The 25,628-nt window shown below is 50.2% G+C and overlaps 1 protein-coding gene across 2 annotated transcripts in view; it reads left to right on the top strand.

The window, feature by feature from the left end:
• ZC3H3 (zinc finger CCCH-type containing 3) overlaps positions 1-25,628 on the top strand; it is a 155,872-nt gene that overhangs the window by 102,797 nt on the left and 27,447 nt on the right. Inside the window, exons 6-9 of one of the 2 annotated variants that reach the window (XM_062626938.1) lie at positions 11,824-11,908; positions 14,606-14,761; positions 18,197-18,266; positions 25,440-25,571. In XM_062626938.1, coding sequence (XP_062482922.1) covers positions 11,824-11,908; positions 14,606-14,761; positions 18,197-18,266; positions 25,440-25,571 — 443 coding nt within the window. The remainder of the gene's footprint in view (positions 1-11,823; positions 11,909-14,605; positions 14,762-18,196; positions 18,267-25,439; positions 25,572-25,628) is intronic. The other variant, XM_062626939.1, reaches the window with a different exon arrangement.

Here is a 25,628-nt window from a genome sequence, read left to right on the forward strand (position 1 = left end):
AGAGGTCAACCTTGTTTCAGCCTCTGAAACTGCCTGCAGAGTGTTACAGGATATCCTGGGTAGTTTTAAACTCACAAAGAGCAGGATTAGGAAGGGAAAGAGCTTTGTGCAGGTCAGGAGAGCTGGGTGGCTCCAGGAAGTTTGAAACGTATGAGGAAAACCAGTAGCAAACAGCAACATCTGAATGAAGAGTGAAATAAAGAGTTCTCTTCATCAGGGGCTGTAGCGATAGTGATGGGTTCAAACTGAAACGGGAGATTTAGGTTAGATACAAGACAGAAGCTCTTCCCTGTGAGGGTGTTGAGGTGCTGGCACAGGGTGCCCAGAGAAGCTGTGGCTGCCCCATCCCTGGCAGTGTTCAAGGCCAGGTTGGACACAGGGGCTTGGAGGAAGCTGTTCTAGTGGAAGGTGTCCCTGCCTGTGGCAGGGGTTGGAACTGAATGATCTTGAGGTCATTTCCAACCCCAAAAATTCCATGATTCTAAATAACTTCCCCCTGATGCTCACATAGAATCATAGGATAGTTAGGGTTGGAAAGGACCTTAAGATCATCCTGATCCAACCCCCCTGCCATCGGCAGGGACACCTCACACTAGAGCATGTCACCCAAGGCTCTGTCCAGCCTGGCCTTGAACACTGCCAGGGATGGAGCATTCATAACCTCCCTGGGCAACCCATTCCAGTGCACTCACAATGGAAGTTGTAAGTGGTGCTGGAGAGAAAATGGCAGGATTGGGACAGCCAGTGAGGATAAATCCTTCCTGCACATCATTGCTGGCAGGGAGGAGGGCAGAGATGTAGTTTAAACCATGGATTAGCTGCCCCAGCCACCTGGGGCTGGATGAAGACAACAGCAGATGATGGCAGAGATGAGGATGCTGCGGTGGCCGAGGGGGCACAGAGCTGATGGAGCATCAATTTCAGGTGATCACCCTTCTGAGAGCATTTAAGGGATGCTCAGCAGCAGTTTGGGGACAGTTTGCTGGTGGTTTTGCAACTCAGCTCTGCTCAGGACAGATTTTCAGTGCCTGACTAACCTGCAGCATCCTCCTTACTGCTGGCTCTGCAAATAGGTATAGGCATGGTCATGAGTGTGCATCCATATGGCTTGTTTCGATGTCTGTGACCCTACCTGCGAGCTGTTAAATCCTTGGCTTTGGTGCTGTGTCTGGAGGAGGATGCGCAAGGATCAGCCTTTGGAAACATGGAAAATAAAGCCATAAAGTGAGCTCAGGGGGTTGTAGACCAAGCAAATCCTGGTGTCAGCAATGCTGGACTTGTCCAAGAGCTTTCCTAACATCAGTGGGATTTTCCAAAATGACTGGATCAGGATAATCAGCTACACAAACTCAACCTGAGGGGGATTCTGCCATAAGCACCATGCCCCAGCATTGAAGCTGTCACCAACAGCAGCAAACATCTTGCTGGCGTGCAATAAAAGGGGTGAAACCCCCAGGATGTGGACAGGAATGATTTTAGATGGAGCAGCTCTGGTTTTGGGGCAGGTTTCAGGACAATGTTGCATCACTGGGAGGAGCCCAGGGGAGAAGTGATGGCTGGAAGAGTGGAAGGCCTGGGTCCGTGCAATCTGAAGAGGAGGAGACAGAGGGGCTTCATGTCTCCAGGGTCATGAAGAGCTGCTGAGCAGAGGATGTCTTCTCCATGGCCAGGTGGAGCAGCCAAAACCCACAGGGCTTCAACAGTTGCAGGAAGGGTTCACAGAATCATAGAATAGTTTGGGTTGGAAGGGACCTTAAAGATCATGTAGTCCAATGTGGCAGGGACACCTTCCACTAGACAAGGTTCCTCAAAGCTCCATCCAACCTGACCTTGAACATGGCCAGGGATAGAACACCTACAGCTTCCTTGGGCAGCCTGTTCCAGTGTTCACCACTCTCACAGGGAAGAACTTCTTCCTTATATCCAGCCTGAACCTCCTCTGATTCAGTTTGAACCCATCACCCCTTGTCCTGTTGCTACAGTCCCTGATGAAGAGTCCCTCTCCGGCATCCTTATAGCCCCCTTCAGACACTGGAAGCTGCTCTGTCGTCTCCACGCAGCTTCTCTTCTCCAGGCTGAACAGCCCCAGTGTTCTCAGCCTGGCTCCATAGGTCTTATTTTGCTGTACTCTCCTTCCCCTGCCACGCAGTACGTTGGGTTTGTAACCTTAACACCCGAGTAGCTGGCGTGTGTCAGTATTCTTATGTCACCTTTCAGCTCTAGCCATAACTCGTCCATCCTCCAAGGATGGAGTCAACAGATACCACTGTCTCTTGCTTTATGATAACTAGGTCTGGTCTATCAGCTCTACCCATAACTCATCCACCTTCACAAGGATGGATTCCACAGATATCACTGTCTCTTGCCTTACAATAACTGGGGCTGGCAGGGTGGAAGATTTGTGTGTGCTCATCGCCTCTGGACCTTCACGCATTTATTCAACGCTCAGTGTTTGCAGCACTTGACAAAGTTTATCTAAAGACCAAACCAGCAGCTTTTCCTTTCCCTTCGAGTGCCAGACCCTGTGTTTGGGGGAGCAGAGAGATGGGAAGCGCTCCTGACAGTTTAATAGCATGGTGTTCCTTACAGTGAGTTATAATTCTGCTCTTTGCCTGAATTTATTGGGTCAGTGTTTTGTCTCTTCATCGCCTGACTACACCAAGAAATGTGATGCTGGTTGTGCCTGGATCCATCAAATGGGCTGATCCATCCACGCTGTTGCTCTGTCTCCAACAAGTGATTTACTGATGGATGTTGGTGGGGAGTTAAAACTTGGTCTTGGGGATGCAGCTCCTGCAGCCATGTGCTCTGTCAGAGTCAATTGGAGTCAATCGGAGTCAATCCTGGGACTTCCAGGAGTGATAAAGGAACTCATCCATCTCCCAGAGCAAGAAGAGCAGGAGTTTTGCCATGGCTCATCCTCAACCCACTTTATTGCTGGTGGCATGGAGGACGCCTGGCTGGGGACAGGGAAAGCATCATTGCAGACCCAGGATAAGCTTCTGAAGGTGGTTTTGGTATAAAGAAGCTCTCTGAAGAGGTTCATGGGGAATAAAGTGGCTGCTGCATTGCTGGCAGGTTGGACAGGGCTTGGAACAAGCTGTTCTAGTGGAAGGGGTCCCTGCTCGTGGCAGGGGTTTTGCACTGGATGAGCTTTAAGGTTCTTTCCAACCCAAACCATCCTGGCAATCTGTGATTCTGTAGCTCCGCACTCGAGCAAGGATGGAAAAGGCTCAGAAGAAAACACGTAGCTCCAAACACAGAGCTCAGAAATCCGCTTCTCATCCCTGTGCAGGATGAAGATGCAGGATCAACATGGAAAAGCTCTTTCCCTTTGGGATAACTGGTATTTCTGCAATGATATATTTCTCCGTTATTAGCAAATAGGTGTGGAAAGCATTTGATACGTTGCAATTAATTAAGCAGGCGGAATAAATTGCTTTCTCCACTCACAATGAGCATTTGCCTCATTTCTTGCTACAGCTGCTAAGACGTGCGTCAGACTCTTGAGGAATTGCCGTGAAATTGGGGGAAGAAGCAGAAGGTCCTGACAATGTAGTGCTTCACAAAGGAATTCCAAAGGGGAACTGAAACAGCACAGCCCTGTGCAAGACTGAAAGCAGCAGAAACCAAATTAAGGGTTGACATTGGCTAGGAAAAGAGCCTTGACCCTAATCAAGGCACCAGCCACCACTGCTGCAGTGAGAGGTGTTGCACACCCTGAGCTGGGGCTGGCTCCAAGGGTGTTTTGACAGTCTTCAGGCTGATCTCCGTGGACGAATCCTCTCCTGCACTTCCTCATCCTCCAGTGAGGTTTTACCTGCTGGGAGCATGCAGGAGCCTGGTGGGATGAAAGGCTGGTGGCTCTGGAGACACTGATGTGGCTGGGCTTCACCCGCTGGGATGCTGGGGACTGGAGTGGTAGGACAAGGGGTGATGGGTTCAAAGTGAAACAGGGGAAGTTCAGGTTGGATATAAGGAAGAAGTTCTTTACTGTGAGGGTGCTGAGGCGCTGGCACAGGGTGCCCAGAGAAGCTGTGGCTGCCCCATCCCTGGCAGTGTTCAAGGCCAGGTTGGGCACAGGGGCTTGGAGCACCCTGCTCTAGTGGAAGGTGTCCGTGCCCATGGCAGGGGTTGGAACTGAACGAGCTTTAAGGTCCCTTCCAACCCAAACCATTCCAGGATCCTATGATTTCAAATGCAGAGGGAGAGCTCCACACTGGGCGAAAGGAGGAGGAGGATCACTGTGGCACAGGGAAATGCACTCTCAGCTCCTTGTTTACCAACTCATTTTAGAAGTGCTGAGCACCACAGAAATGCACTTTCCACTTTGCAAGGATGATGAAGTGCTCAGCACCAGCGCTGGCTCCCCACGGCCGAGGGCTTGTGTGAACCGTGCTCCCTCCTCTGAGCTGCTCGGCTTCTTGAAAAGGAAAGGATGGGTTTAAGACTGGAACATTTCCATCACCCATCCTCTGCTTGGTGGCACTCTTAATGCTCGCTACATCTTTAATGTAGGTGTCCAAGCAGGAATTAGGCAGCAAAACACCTTGAATGTGTTGGGACCAAGTGGTGGAGGGTTAAGGAAGAAGTAGGTGGAGGAGAGGCCAGCACAAGGTGTGAGAACAGTGGAAACAGGAGTGTTGCATTCCTCAGCTTTCAGCTGGTTTTGGTGTTGCTTGTGCTGGGGTCCACTTGTGCTCAGCCCCTTTGAGTGGTATTCCTTGGGTTTAGGAATGCTCAATCCCTTATCCTTCTTGAACTCAATCACTTGGCCCCCTTTGAGCTCAGTCCTTGTCTTTGGGATTGCTTAATCCCTAGACCCCTTCAATCCTAATCTGTTGCCTGTAGGATTACTCAATCCCTTACCCCCTTTTGAGCTCAGTTTCTTGGTTTGGGGATCGCTATATCCCTTGACCCCTTCAATCTCAATCTCTTGCCTCTGGGATTACTCAGTCTCTTACCCCTTCTGAGCTCAATTCTGTGGTCCCTTCAGTCTTGATGCCTTGTCATTAAGAAACCTGGGTTTCTTCAGTCTCAATCCATTGCTTTTGGGATTGCTCAGTCTCTTGACCCTTTTGAGCTCAATCCCTTGGCTTCTTCAAGCTCAGTCCCTTGTCTTTGGGGTTGCTCGATCCCTTGGGCCCTTCATGTTCAACCCCATGGCTTTGGGGTTGCTCAGTTGCATACTCTTCTTGAGCTCAGTCCTTTGGCCCCTTTCAGCTCAATCCCTTGTCTTTGGGATTGCTCAATCCCCCAAACCCTTCAATCTTAATCTCTTCCCCTCTTGAATTAAATCCTTTGGCTCATCTCAGCTCAATCCCTTGTCTTTAGGACTGCAGAATCCCCTACCCCTTTTGAGCCCAATTCCATGGCCTCTTCAGTCTCAGTGCCCTGTCTTTGGATTGCTGAATCCTTTGGCCCCTCCAGTCTCAATGCCTTGTTTTTGGGATTACTCATCCCCTTCCCCCTTTAGAGCTCAATCCCTTGCTTTTGGGATCGCTCAATCCCTTGGTCCCTCTACAGCTCAATTCCATCCAGGATTGCAGACAGGGACTTGCACTCCTTGAGGAGTACCACTGGGTCCAGCACTGGTGTTGACCAGAGCTTGCATAGCTCGGGAGATGTTCCATAACATCACTCTGGGCTCCTTGCAGTCATACGCTCGTACAGCGTCAAACCCGGAGCATCCTTCAGTAGTCGATGTTGCTTCACTATGGGTTCAAGCTGAAACAGGGGAAGTTCAGGTTAGATAGAAAGAAGTTCTTTACTGTGAGGCTTCTGAGGTGCTGGCACAGGGTGCCCAGAGAAGTGGTGAATGCTCCATCGCTGGCAGTGTTCAAGGCCAGCTTGGACAGAGCCTTGGGTGACATGGTCTAGTGTGAGGTGTCCCTGCCCATGGCAGGGGGCTGGAACTGGATGATCTTCAGGTCCTTTCCAACCCAAGCCATTCTGTGATTCTGTGGTTAAAGCACTCGTGACTTCCTGACCCAGGGGCAGGCACATTCCTGTTCGAAGCTGGGATGGCATCAGGCAGGAGGGCACGAAAAGCTCCACTCCTGCAGTGACAGCTCATCCCTTCCTTTGCCGTTACCTTCTAAAGAGTGAGGGCTCCTGCTGTCTGGTGAGTGAAATAAATCCCCCTCCGAGGTGCTGATGCTGATCATCCAAAACACTGGAACCCACTCAAATGAAGAGTAATTAAAGAAATAAATTTCCCTGAGCTGTGCCGGCCTCCAAAGGTTTGGTTCAGCAGGAAAGGGAAGGGGAGCCTCACAAAATGAATCGCTCGGCTCTTGCCGAAGTAGGCTGTGTGCACCACGGAGCAAAGCAGGGATATAGTGGGACCTGTTAAAGGAGGTGTTGGTTAAAGGAAGGCTTTTCCTGTGTGGCAGGTCATGTTGAAGCAGGATGAGCACAAGGGCAAAATCCAATCTCTCGAGGAGTGAATAATAACAGGAAGATGGGATAACCCTGTTATGGTCATCTCCAAGTTGAAGTGCTTGACAGTAGAGCTGATCCCTGACTGCTGTCACAAAACCCTGGTTGTTTCCCTCCTTGAGTAAGAATTCCATAAATTATGCTTGATTTTGGGCAGTTGAACCAGGTGGGCAGCAATGGGCTTGATGCTGGATGGCATTTTAATGGTGCTGTCACAGTTGGGCTTGTTCATCCTGGAGAAGGCTACAGGAGACCTTAGAGCAGCTCCAGTGCCTAAAGGGGCTACAGGAAACCTGGAGAGGGGCTTTGGACAAGGGCCTGTAGGGACAGGCCAAGGGGAATGGCTTTAACCTGCCAGAGGGGAGACCAAGATGAGCTCTTAGGCAGAAGCTCTTCCTTGTGAGGGTGCTGAGGCACTGGCACAGGGTGCCCAGAGAAGCTGTGGCTGCCCCATCCCTGGCGGTGTTCACGGCCAGGTTGGACACAGGGGCTTGGAGCACCCTGCTCAAGTGGATGGTGTCCCTGCCCGTGGCAAGGGTTGGAGCTGGATGAGCTTTAAGGTCCCTTCCAACACAAACCATTCCATGATTCCATCATCCTCACCCCATATCTGCAACTTCTCCCTCTTTTTAGGCTATTTCAGTTTTCTACAGCTTTTCTACCATATAAAATATAAATTACTGGATAAGATGTGCAAACAGAGCTTTCCACATGATGAGCCCCTGGTCCTTGAGCTGTGCCCTAGGAGCAATAAAGTCCTTCCTAAATAATTAAGCAGGTAATAATTAACCATGTTCCCTCTGTGCAGTATTTACAGCCTGGTTTTAATGCAGAGGAAAAGTTCAAGCATCCTTTTTGGTAGGTTTTTTGTTGCAGCACAAGCCCTTGGGCAAAGTGGGGCTGAGCAGGGGTGTTGGAGCTGGATGGAAGCATCCCAATCCCTGCATGGGCACATTGGAAAGCTTCAAATGTTGCTCCAGAGCATGGTTTCCAGGCTTCCAAGGCAAATCCTTGCCAACCTTTCCCAGGAGGAGAAGGACCAGGATGCAGAAGATGGACCCTTTAGAGCCTTGAGCTGTGCTTTGTGTCTATGGGTGGATGGGAAAGGGTCCTTATCAATGTATGGCTGTTAGTTTTAAGCATTTTAATGGTTGTGGAGCCTTTGACAGGGATAAATTCTGTCTCTTCCCTTTTCCATCGAAAGGCAATCCCAGGCACAGGTTGGGTGGAGAAGTGATTCCGAGCAGCCCCGAGGAGAAGGACTTGGAGGTGTTCATTGGTGGAAGCTCCCCATGACCCGGCTTCAGCGCGCACTTGAGCCCAGAACCCCCCCGTGTGCTGGGCTGCACCCCTAGAGCATGCGCAGCAGCTCAGGGAGGGGATCCTGCCCCTCTGCTGCAGGACGGGGAGACCTGAGAGCAGCTCCAGTGCCGAAAGGGGCTGCAGGAAACCTGGAGAGGGGCTTGGGACAAGGGCCTGTAGGGACAGGCCAAGGGGAGTGGCTTTAACCTGCCAGAGGGGAGACTGAGATGAGCTCTTAGGCAGAAGCTCTTCCCTGTGAGGGTGCTGAGGCGCTGGCACAGGGTGCCCAGAGAAGCTGTGGCTGCCCCATCCCTGGCAGTGTTCAAGGCCAGGTTGCACACAGGGGCTTGGAGCACCCTGCTCTAGTAGAAGGTGTCCCTGCCCATGGCAGGGGGTTGGAACTGGATGATCTTAAGGTCCTTTCCCACTGAAACCATTCCATGATTCCATGATTCTCTACAAGCTGTAATTTCAAGCGAGACACACGCTGCAGGCAGCACCGTGGGACAGCTTGGCTGTGGATTCCTTTAGAGGAGCAAGAAAGAAAGGAATCAGGCTGCAGCCCCTGCTATTAATCATAGCTGTAATCATGCATTTAATGAACATGACAGCTCCTGCTCCCTCCGGAGGGACGCGTCGAGTCTCGCGCCTGGGGTTTAGGTACAGCAATCACTTCTCACCGCTCGCGCTTGAGAACACCCCGAGCCGCCAGAGCAGCCAGCGTCAGGTTGGGATGATGCATTGAGAGGAAGAAGCCCGTTTGCACGGGCTGTGTATTTCCTTACAGATGATGCGCTTCAAACCGACTTAAATCATTAAGAAAGGGGGAAAAAAGAGGAGGAAAAAACACCTGTCCCTTAGGCAGGGTATAAAATATCCAGCCTGACACCGCCGTGCTGGGTGTAATCACTTCAAAAGCCCTTAATGTGCACTTCTTGATGCTCTCCCCAGCAGCTCTTCGTTTTCCCTGCTTTTTTTTTTCCCTCCCCCTGTTGTTCCCACTGCCATGGAGTGTGCACAGGGGAGGAACTTGCCATGGCACTTCTTTACATCTCTGCAGTGAGGGACTTGTGTAATATAGACGAAGATACGGGTCGTGCGCAATGATCCGACAGCATCACTGCATCCCGACGTTCACACACCCCAATTGGAGAGTAACTGGGGAGGAAAATGGGACAGTTTTGTGTCTGGCATCTGTCCTGCAAAGTAAAATCATGTCTGGACCAATGGAGGCTCCTGGAGTCAACTGCTCTGGGCATCCTTTTGGCTTCTTGTTTAATATACTCCAACTTGCGGCAATTTCAGCTTCTAAGTTTTTAAGTCCACCCTTATCCAGTTCCCTGGTGTGTTGCTCAGCCCCAGTTTCACCCCAGTTTTGGATTGCTTTGATAATATAGACACTGAATTATCTGAATCACCACTGCCTGCAAAATATCGGATGCTTTGCATTTAGTAATGAAAAGCTCTTGGTGATGGCTCTAAGTGAGCATCCCAAGTTGGTACCCACTGTAAATACCCAAACTTGGGTTCTCCTTAAACATCTGAGCCATCAAACTGCGTCTCCTCCATCTTTCCCCGTGCTGCTGGGATGCTCACAGAGCCCTGCTTGTATTGAAACTGATTTTTACACGATACAAAAGCTTCTAAAAATACTTCCCCATAAATCCCAATCGACGGCACAAGGTTTAATTACGGAGTTTCTTATCCAGCAGCGTGAGGCAGGCGCTGGGTTGTCTCCTCCTGGGTAAATATTGAGGTGCTTTTCTAATGGTTCAGAGAGGATTTGCATGCAGGGTGAGCAATTAGGGGGTGGATGAAGGGTTTCTTTGCCAGCTGCCAGCCTGATGCTTTGCCAGGCATGGTCGGCAGCCCTGGACAGATGCATCCAACCCGGATTCTGCTGTGGATGGGACCGGCTCTCAGGTGGTTAAACTGCCTCCAGGCTGCGAGTTAATTCACAGCAAGAGGTGTAATAGGAGATGAGCATCACTTGTCCATGTGTAATAACATAACTTCTTGCCAGAAGATAAAATCTGGGCAAAAGCCACCCCAGACATCATGCTGTGGATATATTTTTGCTATCTATAAACGAAAAACCAGTGGCGTGATGCTGTTGCAACCTTTATTTCTTTACTTACCTATTTATTCCTTTAGTGATTTACCCTTTCTGGCCAAGATGTGCTTGTCAGGCTGCTTTAACTGAAAGGATGGCACACAAGCAGGGAGCGTGTCTGTCCCCAAGAGTCTGCTTTTATGTGAGGTATTAAATATTCAGGGACACTGTCTGCTGCCCTGGAGAGCAGCTCCTGGTATAGCCCATCCTGCTGAGCTTGCTTTAAGGAGCATTAAGCATAACAGCAGAGGGCAGAGGGATGCTCTGTTCCTACACTAATGGTTGGACTTTAATTTGGGTCTTTCTCCCTGCATGGAATGGTTTGGGTTGGAAGGGACCTTAAAGCTCATCCAGCTCCAACCCCTTGCCACGGGCAGGGGCACCTTCCACTAGAGCAGCTTGCTCCAAGCCCCTGTGTCCAACCTGACCTTGAACACTGCCAGGGATGGGGCAGCCACGGCTTCCTTGGTTCAGTTGGGTGGTCAACCTTGGTAGCCTCAGCGACATCCTCACTAAGAGATGCTCAGTGGCATCTTCAGAGCAACCCGACATTGATGTGTATTTATTTTAGCACCGAAAAGATGCTCCACAGAATGGTTTGGGTTGGAAAAGACCTTAGGATCATCCAGTTCCAACCCCCTGCCATGGGCAGGGATACCTCACACTAGACCATGTCACCCAAAGCTCTGTCCAAGCTGGCCTTGAACACTGCCAGGGATGGAGCATTCACAACTTTACCAAATCATTTACCACTTCTTTAGAGCAAAGAAGCTCTGAAACGAGGGGGAAGCTGAAAGAAAGAGATGCAAAATACCCCTCAGCAGTGCCTCCGACGCCCGGTTAACACTCAACACGCTCACATCAAGCTCGAGCGAGCTTGCCGCAAGCTTCAACGCGCTTACCAGTGAGTTACACAGAGTTTACTCCGTGCCTCTGATCGACAGGCGTGTGCCACCCGCTCCCGCATCGCCGGTGCTTTGAGTAGCAGAGGGAACAGATGGGGCTTTGCCGCCGGCGGCAGCCCGAGTGACAGCTCGCGCGTGGGGAGCGCGCGCTGCCGCTCGATGAAATTCCACTCCTTCACTTCCCAACACGCCCGGGCTGGCAGGTGAGTGACTGAGCCACCTGGAAAACCGGGAGCCAGCCTTTGTTTGCAGCTCGTTCTTTTCCGCCCCGCTCAAGGACGGTTTAATTACGTGAGCGCATGTAGCCGACACAGCAACTGGGTTTCCCCAGCCAAGCCAAGCCAAGCTGAGCGTGGAAGTGATAGCAAAAGCATGGGGGTTGTCCAGAGGGGGGGTGTTGGCACGTTTAGGTGCTATGGGGAAAGGTTCCTGTTGTGTTTGGAGCTGGGAAGGAGACTTTTTGCTGTGGTTGGTGTGTTGGTGCCAGCGGTGTGGTCCAGAAGGAGCATCTTCACCCGTCTGGGCTCTGAGAGCTTCTTGCTTAGGGTTAAGGTCATAAGATCATAGTACCATTTAATACTTTGGCTTGGAAGGGACTTTTGAAGGTCATCTAGTCCAACCCTTCTGTAATGAGCTGGGACATGTTCAACTAGATCAGGTTGCTCACAGCCTCATCCAACCTGACCTCGACTGTCCAAGGGATGGGGCACCTACGACCTGTCTAAGCAACCTGTTCCAGTGTCTCTTCACCCTCATCATAAAGACTTTCTTTCTTATAGCCAACCTTAATCTCCCTCCTTTTAGTTTAAAACCATGACCCCTTACCCTGTCATTCCAGGCCGTACTAAAAAGACTGTCCCCAACTTTCTTCTCAGCCCCTATGAAAGGCTGCAAGGGCTCCCTGAAGCCTTCTCTTCTCCATGCAGAACCACCCCAACTCTCAGCCGTTCCTCACAGCAGAGGTGTCCTATCCCTCTGATCACTTTATGGACCGAAGATACTGAGAACTGCATGAAATGCATTGATTCTGACCAAATGATCTCTGTTTTCCTCTGTTTCCAGCAGGGAGGTTGCAGTGTACACCCGGTGCTGGCTTCTCTCCATCCAGCTGCCTGAACAGATCAGCCACGAGCCGATACATCGCCAGGTCTGTACTTATGGGGAGGAGCAACATGCTCCCCCTCCTAATGCTGCCTGTGATTTATGCTTGGGAGGGTGTCAGAAGCTTGAGATGCTGCTATTTAAGTGGCTGTTTATTCACTGGAGCTCTGGTCGCTGCTTTTCCCCAGCCTCTGCTCTGAGGTGGTTGTAAGCTCAGCAGAAAGCCATGGTTTCTGCTTGGGAGGCTCTTTGAAAGGTTCTCAATGCATAGAAACACCTTCCTGTGAGCAAAGAATTCCAAATCCTACTTAGAAAGTCCCTTTTTAAACCAATCACATTGTTCTCAAGGGGGATTTGGGTTTTTTTTGAAGTCCATCCCAATTTAACCCAGCAAAAGTGGAGGTTTTCCTTCTCTTTTTCCCTTCCAGAAAGTGGGAATTTGCCACATGGAAAGCACCTTGTATAGAAGAATGATGTTATGCTGCTGGTGTTCAAAGCCCTGCTGCCTTTCTCATTCCATTCTTGTGCTGTGCTACACATAGTGCAACACATCCTCATGTCTTTGAGTATGAGCATTTGCAGACAAGTCCTTCTTAACTGCAGCAGACTAAATGTGGTGGTTCCAGATGTCCATATACAGACACAATGCCAGATTATAGCTGTATTTTGTCTAACCTGAAGATCCCCTGTTTCAGTCTGAACCCATCACCCCTTGTCCTATCACTCCAGTCCCTGATGAAGAGTCCCTCCCCAGCATCCTTGTAGCCTCCTTCAGACACTGGAAGCTGCTCTGAGATCTCCACACAGTTTCTCTTCTCCAGCCTGAACAGCCCCAATGTTCTCAGCCTGTCTCCATACAGGAGGTGCTCCAGGCCCTGCTCGTCCTCATGGCCTCCTCTAGACTTGCTCCAAGAGCTCCATGTCCTTCTTATGTTGAGGACACCAGAAGTGCACACAGTGCTGCAAGTGGGGTCTCAACGAGAGCAGAGTAGAGGGGCAGGAGCACCTCCTTCAGTATGGTATCATACCATATTGTGGTTTTCTTTGCCTTAGCCTTTTAACCACCTCAAGTACGAAGAAGCAATAAGTGATGGAGCTTTGTGTCACCCCCAGGCCATTTATGATGAAAGAGGTGGTGGCATTTCTAATGCTGAAACAGGGCTTTCACATTCAGTGTTTTGGCTGTGTAAAGTTTTCTTCTCATTGCATTTTAACTCAAGAACTGCAGACAACCAATAATAATAGAGGTAAAAATGTGCAGTCACCTGTAAATACATTGCTTAAGCAAGTGTCTCTCATGGGTAATGCTACTTTGAACCTTAGACCTGTGTTTCTCACACCAGGAGGACCAAGACTTTGGAAATACATACATATTATATACATATATCAACAATTTTCTGTATCAGTATTAATCCTTAATCCCTAGGGAATCAATGCATATAACTACCCAGAGAACCTGAGTGGCTTCATCTGTCCCCATCCAGAGCACTGTGTCCTCTGCAAACCTGAGCTGACTGTCATGTATCATCTGATTATGTACTCCAAGAGATCAAATCTGCTCTCTCTAGTGTTGCATTCACCCTGATCTCATCACTTCCCCTCTTCCTCCTGGTCTCATGCCTCTCTATAGCTGCTGGGTGATTACCTCTCCAGCTGGAAGCTCATGGAAAACGTGTGCTAAGCACATTTGATATCCTTCAGGAACTTCTAGTGGTACCAGGCAATTAACAGCAACTTCTTCTGGTACTTGGTATTAACCTTGTGTTCCACTGGCTGTCCTGTTGGCTGTTTGCCACTTAAAGGACTTGAATAGCAGCAGGTCAGCTGGCAGGGACACGTGCAGAAGTGCCCTCAAAGTTGCTTGATGTTTGCATCCTGTGCTGCACGAGACCAGCATGGGAGAAGATGGGTTTTGCCTCACAGGGTTCCCCAGAACCGCAGGAAGCTCTCTCCATATTCATAGAATCATAGGAGAGAATCATGGTTATGAGGGTGGGAAGGGATCTCTGGAGATGCTGTCCTTCCTCTTGCTCCAGAAGACCCAACCCCCTGCCACAGGCAGGGACACCTTCCACTAGAGCAGGGTGCTCCAAGCCCCTGTGTCCAACCTGGCCTTGAGCACTGCCAGGGATGGGGCAGCCACAGCTTCTCTGGGCACCCTGTGCCAGTGCCTCAGTACCCTCCCAGGGAAGAGCTTCTGCCTAAGAGCTCATCTCAGTCTCCCCTCTGGCAGGTTAAAGCCATTCCCCTTGGCCTGTCCCTACAGGCCCTTGTCCAAAGCTCCTCTCCAGCTTTCCTGCAGCCCCTTCAGGCAGTGGAGCTGCTCTCAGGTCTCCCCTTCAGGAGCCTTCTCTTGTCCAGGCTGCCCCAGCCCAGCTCTCTCAGCCTGGCTCCAGAGCAGAGCTGCTCCAGTCCTCGCAGCATCTCGGTGGCCTCCTCTGGCCTCACTCCCACAGCTCCACGTCCCTCTTGCGCTGCTGCCCCAGAGCTGGATCAGGACTGCAGGAGGGGTCTCCCCAGGACGCAGCAGAGGGGGAGAATCCCTTCCCTAACCTGCTGCTCACACTTCATGGCAAAGTTGGCTGAAAATAAGACCTAACAGCTTATGGCCCAGCAGGAGCTTCCTGAATATATCACTCTTTCTTCAAAGTGAACTTGGGCTCCTCTGTGTTGTTGAAGTGTCTTCTCTACGTCATTGTTGTGTTGAACACGTTACCTGACCCTGTCTCTCTTTCCTTTTCAGCCGTGCTGTTCAGCGGAGTTTGGCCATCATCCGTCAAGCCAAGCAGAAGAAAAAGAAGAAGGAATACTGTATGTACTACAACCGCTTCGGCAAGTGTAACCGGGGAGACAGCTGCCCCTACATCCATGATCCAGACAAGGTGGCCGTCTGCACCAGGTATGGATGGACGCAGCAACATCATGGTTTGATCCATCATTGTAGACTAAGCCATTGGTTGGCTTTGGTGTTTGCTCATAGAACCATCGAATCATGGAATCAACCAGGTTGGAAAAGCCCTTTAAGCTCATCCAGTCCAACCGTTCCCCAGCACTGCCAAGGCCACCACTAACCCATGGCACTGAGGCCTCGTCTCCATGGTGTGTGAACACTTGCAGGGCTGGTAACTGCAGCCCTGCCCTGGGCAGCCTGTTCCAATGCCTGAGCACCCTCTGGGGAAGGAATTGTTCCTCAGCTCCATCTAAACCTCCCTGGTGCAGGTTGAGGCCATTATCTGGGATATTCCTTGGGGAAACAACCAGACAACGGAGATGTAAGACCACGAGGATAGCTGGTCTAGGTCAAGCCTAGGGTCTACCCAACACTTGGGTTGGCAGGTACCTATAGGAGGAGGACAGGACAAGGCAGACAGAGAAGGGCTCTTTCTCTTCGCTGGCACTAGAGCTTCTGGCAGTGAAGCCCTGCAGCCTTGCTAAGGTTTGTCTTTCAATTGCTAGAGGTTGCTACCAAACCATCGAGTAATAGTTCATAGTTCTTCTTTTGGGTGAATTTACTTTGTCCTTTAACACGTGGTATTTATGGCAGTGGGTTGCACAACTGAATTACGGACTGCATGGAAAGTGTTTCCTCACTGCTCAACTACTGTGCTGGGTTCCTCCTCACTGGTAGTCATGGAGAAGGAGTGATTGCCTTCTAGGCATCAGTTACAGCTATGTCTTCCTCTCTTCCCTGTCCAAACTTCCCAAATTGGAGAATGATGGTCTGTTCAATCTTTTCTGGTAATTTTACCCTAAATTTAGCCATCATTTTACATGTATCAATGCCAATAAAGCAACACACCACCAGCCTCCAGGTTAAATAACACAGTTTGGTTGTTCTGCACAGCCTGTAGGGATTACAGAAATTATTTCACATTTTGGAGATGGATACCATTCATTCATTCATGCATTCATTCAATGGTTATGGTTGGAAAGGACCTTAAGATCATTCAGTTGCAACCCATGCCTTGGGCAGGGACACCTCACAGTAGACCATAACACCCAAGGCTCTGTCCAGTCTGGCCTTGAACACTGCCAGGGATGGAGCATTCACAATTTCCCTGGGCAGCCCATTCCAGTGCCTCACCACCCTCACAGTAAAGAACTTCTTCCTTATCTCCAACCTGAACTTCCCCTGTTTCAGTTTGAACCCATCACCCCTTGTCCTGTCACTCCAGTCCCTAATGAAGAGTCCCTCCCCAGCATCCTTGTAGCCCCCTTCACACACTGGAAGCTGCTCTGAGGTCTCCATGCAGCTTCTCTTCTCCAGGCTGAACAGCCCCAATGTTCTCAGCCTATCTTCATACAGGAGGTGCTCCAGCCCCTGATCATCCTTGTGGCCTCCTCTGCACTTGCTCCAAGAGCTCCATGTCCTATCACCAGCACCTTTAAGTAACCTCCCCTAGCATAGTCCAGAAGCTCTAAAATTATTCAAAACTCAGAGCAGTGTTTTAAGATTTAGCAATAAAATCCTAAAAATTCTTAATCAGAATAATTGTCCTTAGCGATGTACTCACTGCTCTGAGGTTGAGGATGCCATCAGGGGTTGCCAGGTGGAATGCAGAACCTAAACCATATAGCCAGTTCTCAAAGAGACTGGCTGACATGAATGATTTTATGAGTCCTGGGTAATACCTGATGCAGATACTGGAGCAGTGCAGATGTGATTGACTTAAGAGCCTGCACTGACCACACACTAGGTGATTTCTTCCAGCAGCACTTCTCAGATCCATGCAGCAGGTTTGAATCCTTCAGCCTGTGTCTCTTTGCAGCTACAAGGCTTGATAATATATTACAGGAGAGCTGATCCATGGTGCCAGCTCATTATTCCTGCCTAACACTTGATTAAACTGCATTCTATGTCATTTAAAAAGTGAGGAAAAGCCAATTCCACCGATGAGCATCTTGAGTCATTTCTCTGTGCAAGTGCTCCCATGCTGGAATCATTTGGAGTTTGCACAAAGCTCAATGGGAGATCACAGAGGAGGGAAAGGTGATTATTGGGGTTTTAACTGGTTTCTTATTCTCTTATAACACATCCTTATGAGCATGGAGATGGTTATGTCCTAGCTATCTGGTCAGGTTTACTTCTTGTGACAAAGAGGACAAGGGATGCAAGCTACTGAGTCCTCACTTTGAATCAGAGAATGGTTTGGGTTGGCAAGGACCCATCCAGTTCCAAACCCCTGCCATGAGCAGGGACACCTTCCACTAGAGCAGAGTGCTCCAAGCCCTGTCCAACCTGGCCTTGAACACTACCAGGGATAGGACAGCCACAACTTCCCTGTTCAACCTCTGCAAGTGTCCCACCACCCTCATAATAAAGAACTAATGTCTAATTTAAATCTCCCCTCTCTCAGAATCCCTTTTTCTTCTTATGTTGGTGACCAAAGCTGCTTTTGGGCTTTGCTCCTTGCATACTTTAGGAATTCCTGGACCTTGAGGTCTTTTGAGTCTCCATCCTGCCCCATTTCAGTGGATCACTAGAGGACAACACTGATTTTCTCCCAGTCCTTTGTCTCTTTACCCTGGTGCCTTCCAGCTCCAACCCTCTTCTTTAGTTTGAGATTATCATCTCTTATTTTCCTCAGTCTGCTTTTTATTTAAGGTGTCCTTTAACTTGCAGACCTGGGTGTTTTGAGGAGGTGCACGTAGCTATGCTGTGATCACAGTCTGCAAACCTTGTCATCAAGCTGGTTTTCCCACCTATATTTTCCCCATTTTATACTTTGTTCAACTCCATGCTCATCTCTAAATTTACCCAGATTTATAAATAAAGCATATTCTGTGCTTCACAACCTCCCATACCCTTGGAGTCTCCTTTTGGGGGGTTCAGACCAGCACTGTCCCCATGATAACATGTACTTCATTCTGCTGTCACATTGGTAGCTCGTAGAAAAACTTCTGAGTCCAAACATCCTCATGTCCTTTGGGATCTTGGTTGTGTCCCTGTCCCTTCACCTCCTGGTTGTTGGCCACACACACTTGGAGGTCCTCCGTGTGGTTTATCCAGCATCTGGTGTCATCAGGGCTCTAGGAAGGACCTTTCTTCTTAAGAGAGCATCAGCTCTGAACCTCGGGCCTTGTTCTACCTACAAATGAGCTGCCAAATACAATGAAAGAACAAAATCTATCAGGAAGCATCAACTGCTCTTCCAACAAGAAGGACCTTTAGCATTTTAGGGCATGAAATGGGCTTTAACAGCAACCTTGGCAGCAGTTGTGTTTATGGCCTTGGGTACACCTGCTAATGGAGCAAGGCAGATGCTTGGTGTTTAAAACCATGTTCTTTGTGATCCATCTCGTGCTCAACCCTCTCCTTCTGGTGTCTCTGCAGGTTTCTCCGTGGCACTTGCAAGAAGACGGATGGGACCTGTTCCTTTTCCCACAAGGTGTCCAAGGACAAGGTCTGTATGGGCTTCCCAAGGAGCGTGGTGTGGCTGTATAAGCGAGCGGACACTGGTGGTTGTAGGGAGGTCCACCTCATTGAGTTTGCTTGCCAGGCTGTTGAGGCTCATGATGGACTCTTCATCAGGGACTGTAGCAACAGGACAAGGGGTGATGGGTTCAAACTGAAACAGGGGAAGTTCAGGTTGGAGATAAGGAAGAAGTTCTTTACTGTGAGGGTGCTGAGGCACTGGAACAGGCTGCCTAAGGAAGTGGTAAATGCTCCATCGCTGGCAGTGTTCAAGGCCAGGTTGGACACAGGGGCTTGGAGCAAGCTGCTCTAGTGGAAGGGGTCTGTGCCCGTGGAAGGGGTTGGAACTGGATGGTCCTTTCCAACCCAAGTCATTCTATGAGTCTGTGATGGGGTTGTGAGAGAAAAGAGGGTCTCTTCAACTGGCGTGGTGGTTGAATACTTGAATGCATGCTGTGCATTGATACGTGAGTGTTATACATGGATGCATTAAGCAGCAGATTGGAAATGAGGGCACTCGTGTTGGGTAACGTGTGTTGGGTTAAGGAGTGTTTAAACTTCAAGCATCCAAGAGAAGGAGCGCAGGAACAGCGTTTAGTTGTGTCTAAACCTTAGCTACCTCTGTAAGATCACCCTTCCTTCTAAATAACCCTGTGCTAGCATCGCAGGAGGATGTTTTAACATCCAAGAACTTGGAGGTATAAATTAACCTCTCTAAGAAGCCAAGCAGTGAAACCAAGTGGCAAAACAGCTTCTGAGTTCATTGTGGGTTTCAACCCTCTTGATGTATTTGAGGGTCTGCAGTTTTATTACATGGAGCAAGGTGGAAAAATAATTAGGTTTGCTTTTAGTGATTGTCAGTTGGTGATTTAACAGCTGAAGCTCCATTCAGCAGCTGGATCTCCAGTCGGATGTAGCTTTAGAGACCTCAAGTGTTGAAGCTGGTGCTGAAGGTTAAGTGTAGCTGCGGGTCCTGAGCTGGGATGTGCTTCAGGCACCTGTTTACGTTCAGCTTTATGGGATGGATGTGGAGGATCATTTCTCTGCTACAAAGGATCACCCAGACAACAGCAGTGAGGTTAATCCCACCAGGGTATTGAAACCCCAACCAGTGTCACTGTGACCTGCTCTGCTGTCGGGATGAGATAGAATCCTCGAATCATAGAATAGCTAGGGTCAGAAAGGACCTCAAGATCACCCAGTTCCAACCTCCCTGCCATGGGCAGGGACACCTCACACTAGACCATGTCACCCAAGGCTCTGTCCAAGCTGGCCTTGAACACTGCCAGGGATGGAGCATTCACAGCTTCCCTGGGCAACCCATTCCAGCGCCTCAGCACCCTCACAGTAAAGAATTTCCTCCTTATCTCCAACCTGAACTTCCCCTGTTTCAGTCTGAACCCATCACCCCTTGTCCTATCACTCCAGTCCCTGATGAAGAGTCTCTCTCCAGCATCCTTGCAGCCCTGGAACACTGGAAGCTGCTCTGAGGTCTCCACTCAGCTTCTCTTCTCCAGGCTGAACAGCCCCAGTGTTCTCAGCCTGTCTCCATACAGGAGGTGCTGCAGCTCCTGATCATCCTTGTGGCCTCCTCTGCACTTGCTCCAACAGCTCCATGTCCTTTTTATGTCGAGGACACCCGAACTGCACCCAGTGCTGCAAGTGGGGTCTCAGGAGAGCAGAATAGAGGGGCAGGATCACCTCCTTCAACCTGCTGGTCACGCTCCTTTTGATGCAGCCCCAGATACGGTTGGTTTTTGGGCTGCAAGCACACACTGAAGCCAGCTCACATTAAGTTTCTCATCAACCAACACCCCCAAGTCCTTCTCCACAGGGCCAGAAAGCGAGATGCAAACAAGGACCAGTTTACCCAGAGAAGCCTGTAAGGCTCAGCCCTTCATTGTGTCACTCAAGGAGTCTGTAGCCTCCCGTGGCTGTATTTCTGGTGTCATTTGTCAGAGCTTTCATAGCTGGGCCTGGGGCATGGCAGGGACTGGAGCTTGCCTGGTTCTGGAAGTGCTGCTTTGAATTACTCATGCTTTGGTTTATTTAACCTGTGCCCTGTGAACTGTCATTATGACACCTTCTTCTCCCCACTCTCAGACATCACCATCCTCCATTCCCCATCCACAGCATCATGGAGGTAAGAGAATAATACAATGTTTTGTGTTGGAAGGGACCTTAAAGCTCATCCAGTTCCAACCCCCTGCCCTGGGCAGGGACACCTTCCACTAGAGCAGGGTGCTCCAAGCCCTGTCTAGCCTGGCCTTGAACACTGCCAGGGATGGAGCAATTCCATTGCAACTATAAGGATGGGGTAATTACAGTGCAATTAGTGACCTGTAAAGGAATTATCCCATGGGACATGAGGTCTCATCAGGGTCTGGGACAGCACCTTGTCCAGCAGCACTTGCCTTCAGGAGCACAGTTCTCTTGTCTTCTGTTCCCTCCGTTTGCCTGAGGCACGTTCCTTGTCAGCAGGGAGCTCATAAGTTATCCTGGCAGTGAGCAGAGCTGCTCTGAACCAGCCACAAAGCACCAGATGGTTTTTACATGTATTTCTCTTCAGAGTCACTTAATCACGAGTATATAAAATAGAGAAGGTAGGCTGGGGACAGCTGTACTCCCTGCCTCGTGGCGTGTCAGAGGAGGGATGGGGATGAGAATTGATAGAAGGGAAAAAGGCCAGTTTGCTTTTTTCCCTTCCTATAACAGATAGTTAGACTTCAGAAATGAAGCCAGGAAAGAAGAAAGCTTTGCAAGGCGGACTGGCTGTTGGGAGTGAATATGGGGCCAGTGACCTCTTGTTCAGCCTGGAGAAGGCTGCAGGGAGAGCTTAAAGCAGCTCCCAGTGCCTCAAGGGGCTACAGGAAACCTGGAGAGGGGCTTTGGAGAAGGGCCTGTAGGGACAGGCCAAGGGGAATGGCTTTAACCTGCCCGAGGGGAGACTGAGATGAGCTCTTAGGCAGAAGCTCTTCCCTGTGAGGGTGCTGAGGCACTGGCACAGGGTGCCCAGAGAAGCTGTGGCTGCCCCATCCGTGATTCAAGGCCAACCAGTCTGTGATCCTATGGCTCTTTTCACCTGAGTGAAGGAGGATGAGGCACCCCAGGGGTGGTTCAGAGATCTCTCCACTCACCACCTTGTCATCAGCACAGGCTGGAAGAGGAACAGCCTCTTCTGTGGAGTTCAAGCTTGTTTCAGGGTGATTTATGGCTGCAGGGATGCTGCTACCCAAAGCGAGCGGCTGCTTTGCTCTTCAACTCCTGGACTCCCTGTTAACCCGGGTGATCGCTAGCAAAGGTGGTGTTAGCCTCATTTATCAGCAGAGGAGGAAGGCAGGTGAAGTTGCTAAGTAGAGATAATACCCTGTTTTCCCTCCCCCTTCTGTGTTTTGGGAGTAGATCCCACCTCTTCCTGGGATGAGGGATTGGAAGGGTGGCTTGGTTTTGGCTGAGTTGGGGTTGTAATGTGATGAATGGTATTGTTATGGTGGTTAATGGTGATGTGGTGTCAGTTGTGGTTTGGGGGGTCCCCAGTTCTGCTGATGCCCCATTAGTTGACTCTCAGAGCGTTGTGGTTATGGGGGGGACACCCCACAAGCTCCTCATCACAGAAGCTTTAGGTTATTGTTGTGTATCCCACCTCAGTGGGAAGTCCCTGGGGATGCAGCCCTGTATCCAGTCCACAGGGTGAAGGACCAAGGTCTTGCAGGGCTTAGCTATTGGTTTGAGGACAAAACTCTTGCTCAACTTTGGGACCATCCTGTGCCTCAGTTTCCCTGATGAAAAATGGGGACAATCCCTCTGTTTTCTATGGGAAAGCTGCATGGGTTCAGCTTCCCTGTACTTGCTTTTCCCCATCTTTGCTCCAAGCAGAGGATGGTCTCTGGCATATGAGGGTGCTCCAGATGGGCACAAAGCTTTGCAGATGCTTTCAAAATCCACACTGCTCCCCTGGGAATGGAAAAAGGAGCCTGGAGGAGAGGGAAAGCTGGTGGTTGTGGAATTCTGCTCCGCAGAGGATGCAGGGCAGAGCCCTCAGGATCCATTAGTGATCATAGAATCACAGAATGCTTTGGGTTGGAAAGGACCTTAAGATCATCCAGTTCCAACCCCTGCCATGGGCAGGGACCCCTTCCACTAGAGCAGGGTGCTCCAAGCCCCTGTGTTCAACCTGGCCTTGAACCCTGCCAGGGATGGGGCAGCCCCAGCTTCTCTGGGCACCCTGTGCCAGCGCCTCAGCTCCCTCACAGGGAAGAGCTTCTGGCTTGTATCCAACCTGAACCTCCCCTGTTTCAGTCTGAACCCATCACCCCTTGTTCTGTCACTCCAGTCCCTGATGAAGAGTCCCTCTCCAGCATCCTTGCAGCCCCCTTCAGACACTGGAAGCTGCTTTGAGGTCTCCATGCAGCTTCTCTTCTCCAGGCTGAGCAGCCCCAATGTTCTCAGCCTGTCTCCATACAGGAGGTGCTCCAGCCCCTGAGCATCCTCGTGGCCTCCTCTGGACTCGCTCTGGATGGAGCATTCACCACTTCCTTGGCAAAGGGGATTTCTCTGTGACGGGGCTGATCCACCAGCACCTCCCAGTGATTGAGGGACACCAGTAAATGTGAATGAAAGGGTTTGTGAGTGAAGGTTAGCGAGAGGCTAAGACCGGGGCACCCGCCCGCTGCTGCTACAACAGCTTTTCCCCTTGAGGAACTCGCAAAGAATCAGCATTTTTCTCCCTAATAGAGCTTCAAAACTCTGTTGTGAGCAATTTGGAGCTTCACGTGGAGTTTCGGGTTCATTAGCTGCTGCCTCCAAAGCGTGTTCGGAGTCAAAAGCTGTCTAATACGGACGCCCCGCACCACTGCCTTGAATTAATGTTATTGTTATTTGTGTGGACGTAGTGGGGTGCAAACAAGGTTAATTGAAATGAGAGTGCTGCTTCCTCTTGATAATGGCTCGGGCTTGACAGCGAGGAGGAGTTGAGGTTTGTAGCAGAGCTGCCTTTATTACCCCTTTTTATTAGAGCTAATTTGGGCTCTAGATCAAAAACTACATTAAGGGAATCATTTATGGTCACACCACCAGCACCAAACCCAGATAGCCCCCGAGCCCTGTCCTTTATGTTAATGCCTGCAGTTAAAAGACAATTAAAAATAAACTCTTCTCTTTTAAAGCACCCTTTGTTTTCTTTCCTCTCGGCTTCCCTCTCGATCTCTCTTTGCTTGGAATGAGCCAAATGAGTTCAAACCCTAATGTGCCCTTCAGGGAAAAAGGGATTGTTTCCCGATAGCCTCCACTGGGCTCATTGCAGGATTGTAAATATTAGTTTGGGGTTGCTCAAACTGCTGGGATTGAGATGCTACCGGTGAGCAGAGGGAGGGATGCAGGACCGAGCAGGAAGGGAATCCAGCATGTAGGCAAGCAGCAAGGGATAAAACAGGAGGAGCCGGACCACCGCGATGGCTTCGGGAAGCGCATGATCCTGTCGGCAGCTGCCTTGTTGGGTTGGGAAGTTGTCTGTGGTAGCCGGTGAGTTAAAGATGCTGGGATGTCACAGCAGGCTGGTAATCTGTTTTTAATTGTAACAGCTGCCGGAAGGTGAAGTTTGTGCTTGGAGGACGAGGAGGATCCTTCCTCGGTTGCTTTTGCTATCCACATTGGCTGTTGTGATGCTAAAGCTTCAGGAGAAGGGCTTTGCTCTGTCAGTTTAACCACTCTCTTCCTTGACTGCTTGCAGCAGGATGCCAGGGTCTCTTCTTCCTTTCCTTCCCTCCTGGAGCATTCTTCCTGCAGCATCCCTTATGCAGCACACAGGGACAGGCATCGTCACATCGCTTGAAGCCCTTGGTGTGATGCAGCCTCCCCTTAAATGCTTGTAGAGGTGGAAACACTTCCCCCTTCCTAAGACCCACCTTTGGGAGCCTTTCTCTAACCACATGCTCTGGATCCTGCAGCAGCTCCATATCCATGGAATCGCCAAATAGAGGAGGCACCCCCAGGATGCTGGTTTGGCCTTTGCATTGGCCAGAACAAGCTTAATAAGCAAAGTGCAAGATCCTGCACCTGGGTTGGGGCAGTCCCAGGCACAGCAATAGGTTGATGTCCCCAACATAAGAAGGACATGGAGCTGTTGGAGCAAGTCCAGAGGAGGCCACGAGGATGCTCAGGGGCTGGAGCACCTCCTGTATGGAGACAGGATGAGAACATTGGGGCTGTTGAGCCTGGAGAAGAGAAGCTGCATGGAGACCTCAGAGCAGCTTCCAGTGTCTGAAGGGGGCTACAAGGATGCTGGGGAGGGACTCTTCATCAGGGACTGCAGTGATAGGACAAGGGGTGATGGGTTCAAAGTGAAACAGGGGAAGTTCAGGTTGGAGATAAGGCAGAAGCTCTTCCCTGTGAGGATGCTGAGGCGCTGGCACAGGGTGCCCAGAGAAGCTGTGGCTGCCCCATCCCTGGCAGTGTTCAAGGCCAGGTTGGACACGGGGGCTTGGAGCACCCTGCTCTAGTGGAAGGGGTCCCTGCCTGTGGCAGGGGTTGGAAGTGGATGATCTTATGGTCTTTTCCAACCCAAACCATTCCATGATTCTATGATTAACCTGCTGTGAGTGCAGCCAAGCTGCTGTGAGGCCTGCACTGCTGTTCCTATCACAGCCACTGCCTCATCTCATGGGAAGGCTGTTCTCCATCCTCAGCCATGCAACAGTGAGCTTGGCTTAATGCCTTTTGCCAGCAAGGAGCCCTGGCAGCAGTCACTCCTGCTCTTCAAGGTTAGTTGGGAGGGTATCAGCAGCAGATGAATCTGCTCCATGCATCCTTGTGATAACAGGGTTTATTACCATTCCCCCATCGTTTCCTTGTGCTGTGCAGAGGAAGTTTTCTTTGTGGTGCCAGTTTCATGTCTTCTACCCTGTCTCCAACATCCTGAAGGATGCTAAGGCAAGCGTGTTCACCCCCTGTGTATATATACACTGGGACCATGTAATGTCGGGGGGCTGTGTTGTATCGAGACCAATAAAAAAAGGTAAAAATTCCTCTGGGATCAATGAATGGCAAAAAGCACATATTTGTTTTACACATGGCACTGTCATATTTCAGTTCTGGGTGTTGGAATGGTTCCTAATCATGAACTGGGGGGAGCTCTGATGGGGTTTCTCATCCTCTGCCCTTGCAGATGCCGGTGTGCTCCTACTTCTTGAAGGGGATCTGCAGCAACAGCAACTGCCCCTACAGCCATGTCTACGTGTCCAGGAAGGCAGAAGTGTGCCAGGATTTCCTCAAAGGCTATTGTCCCATGGGAGAAAAGGTAAGGAGGGAACCAGCTCTTGGGCTTCTGGGATGGATGCTCCTTTGCTGAAGCCAC

The sequence above is a fragment of the Pezoporus occidentalis genome, unplaced genomic scaffold, assembly GCF_034315485.1.
Source record: "Pezoporus occidentalis ecotype Australia unplaced genomic scaffold, CSIRO_AGI_Poc_V1 ctg3, whole genome shotgun sequence".
NCBI classification, from domain to species: Eukaryota; Metazoa; Chordata; class Aves; order Psittaciformes; family Psittacidae; genus Pezoporus; species Pezoporus occidentalis.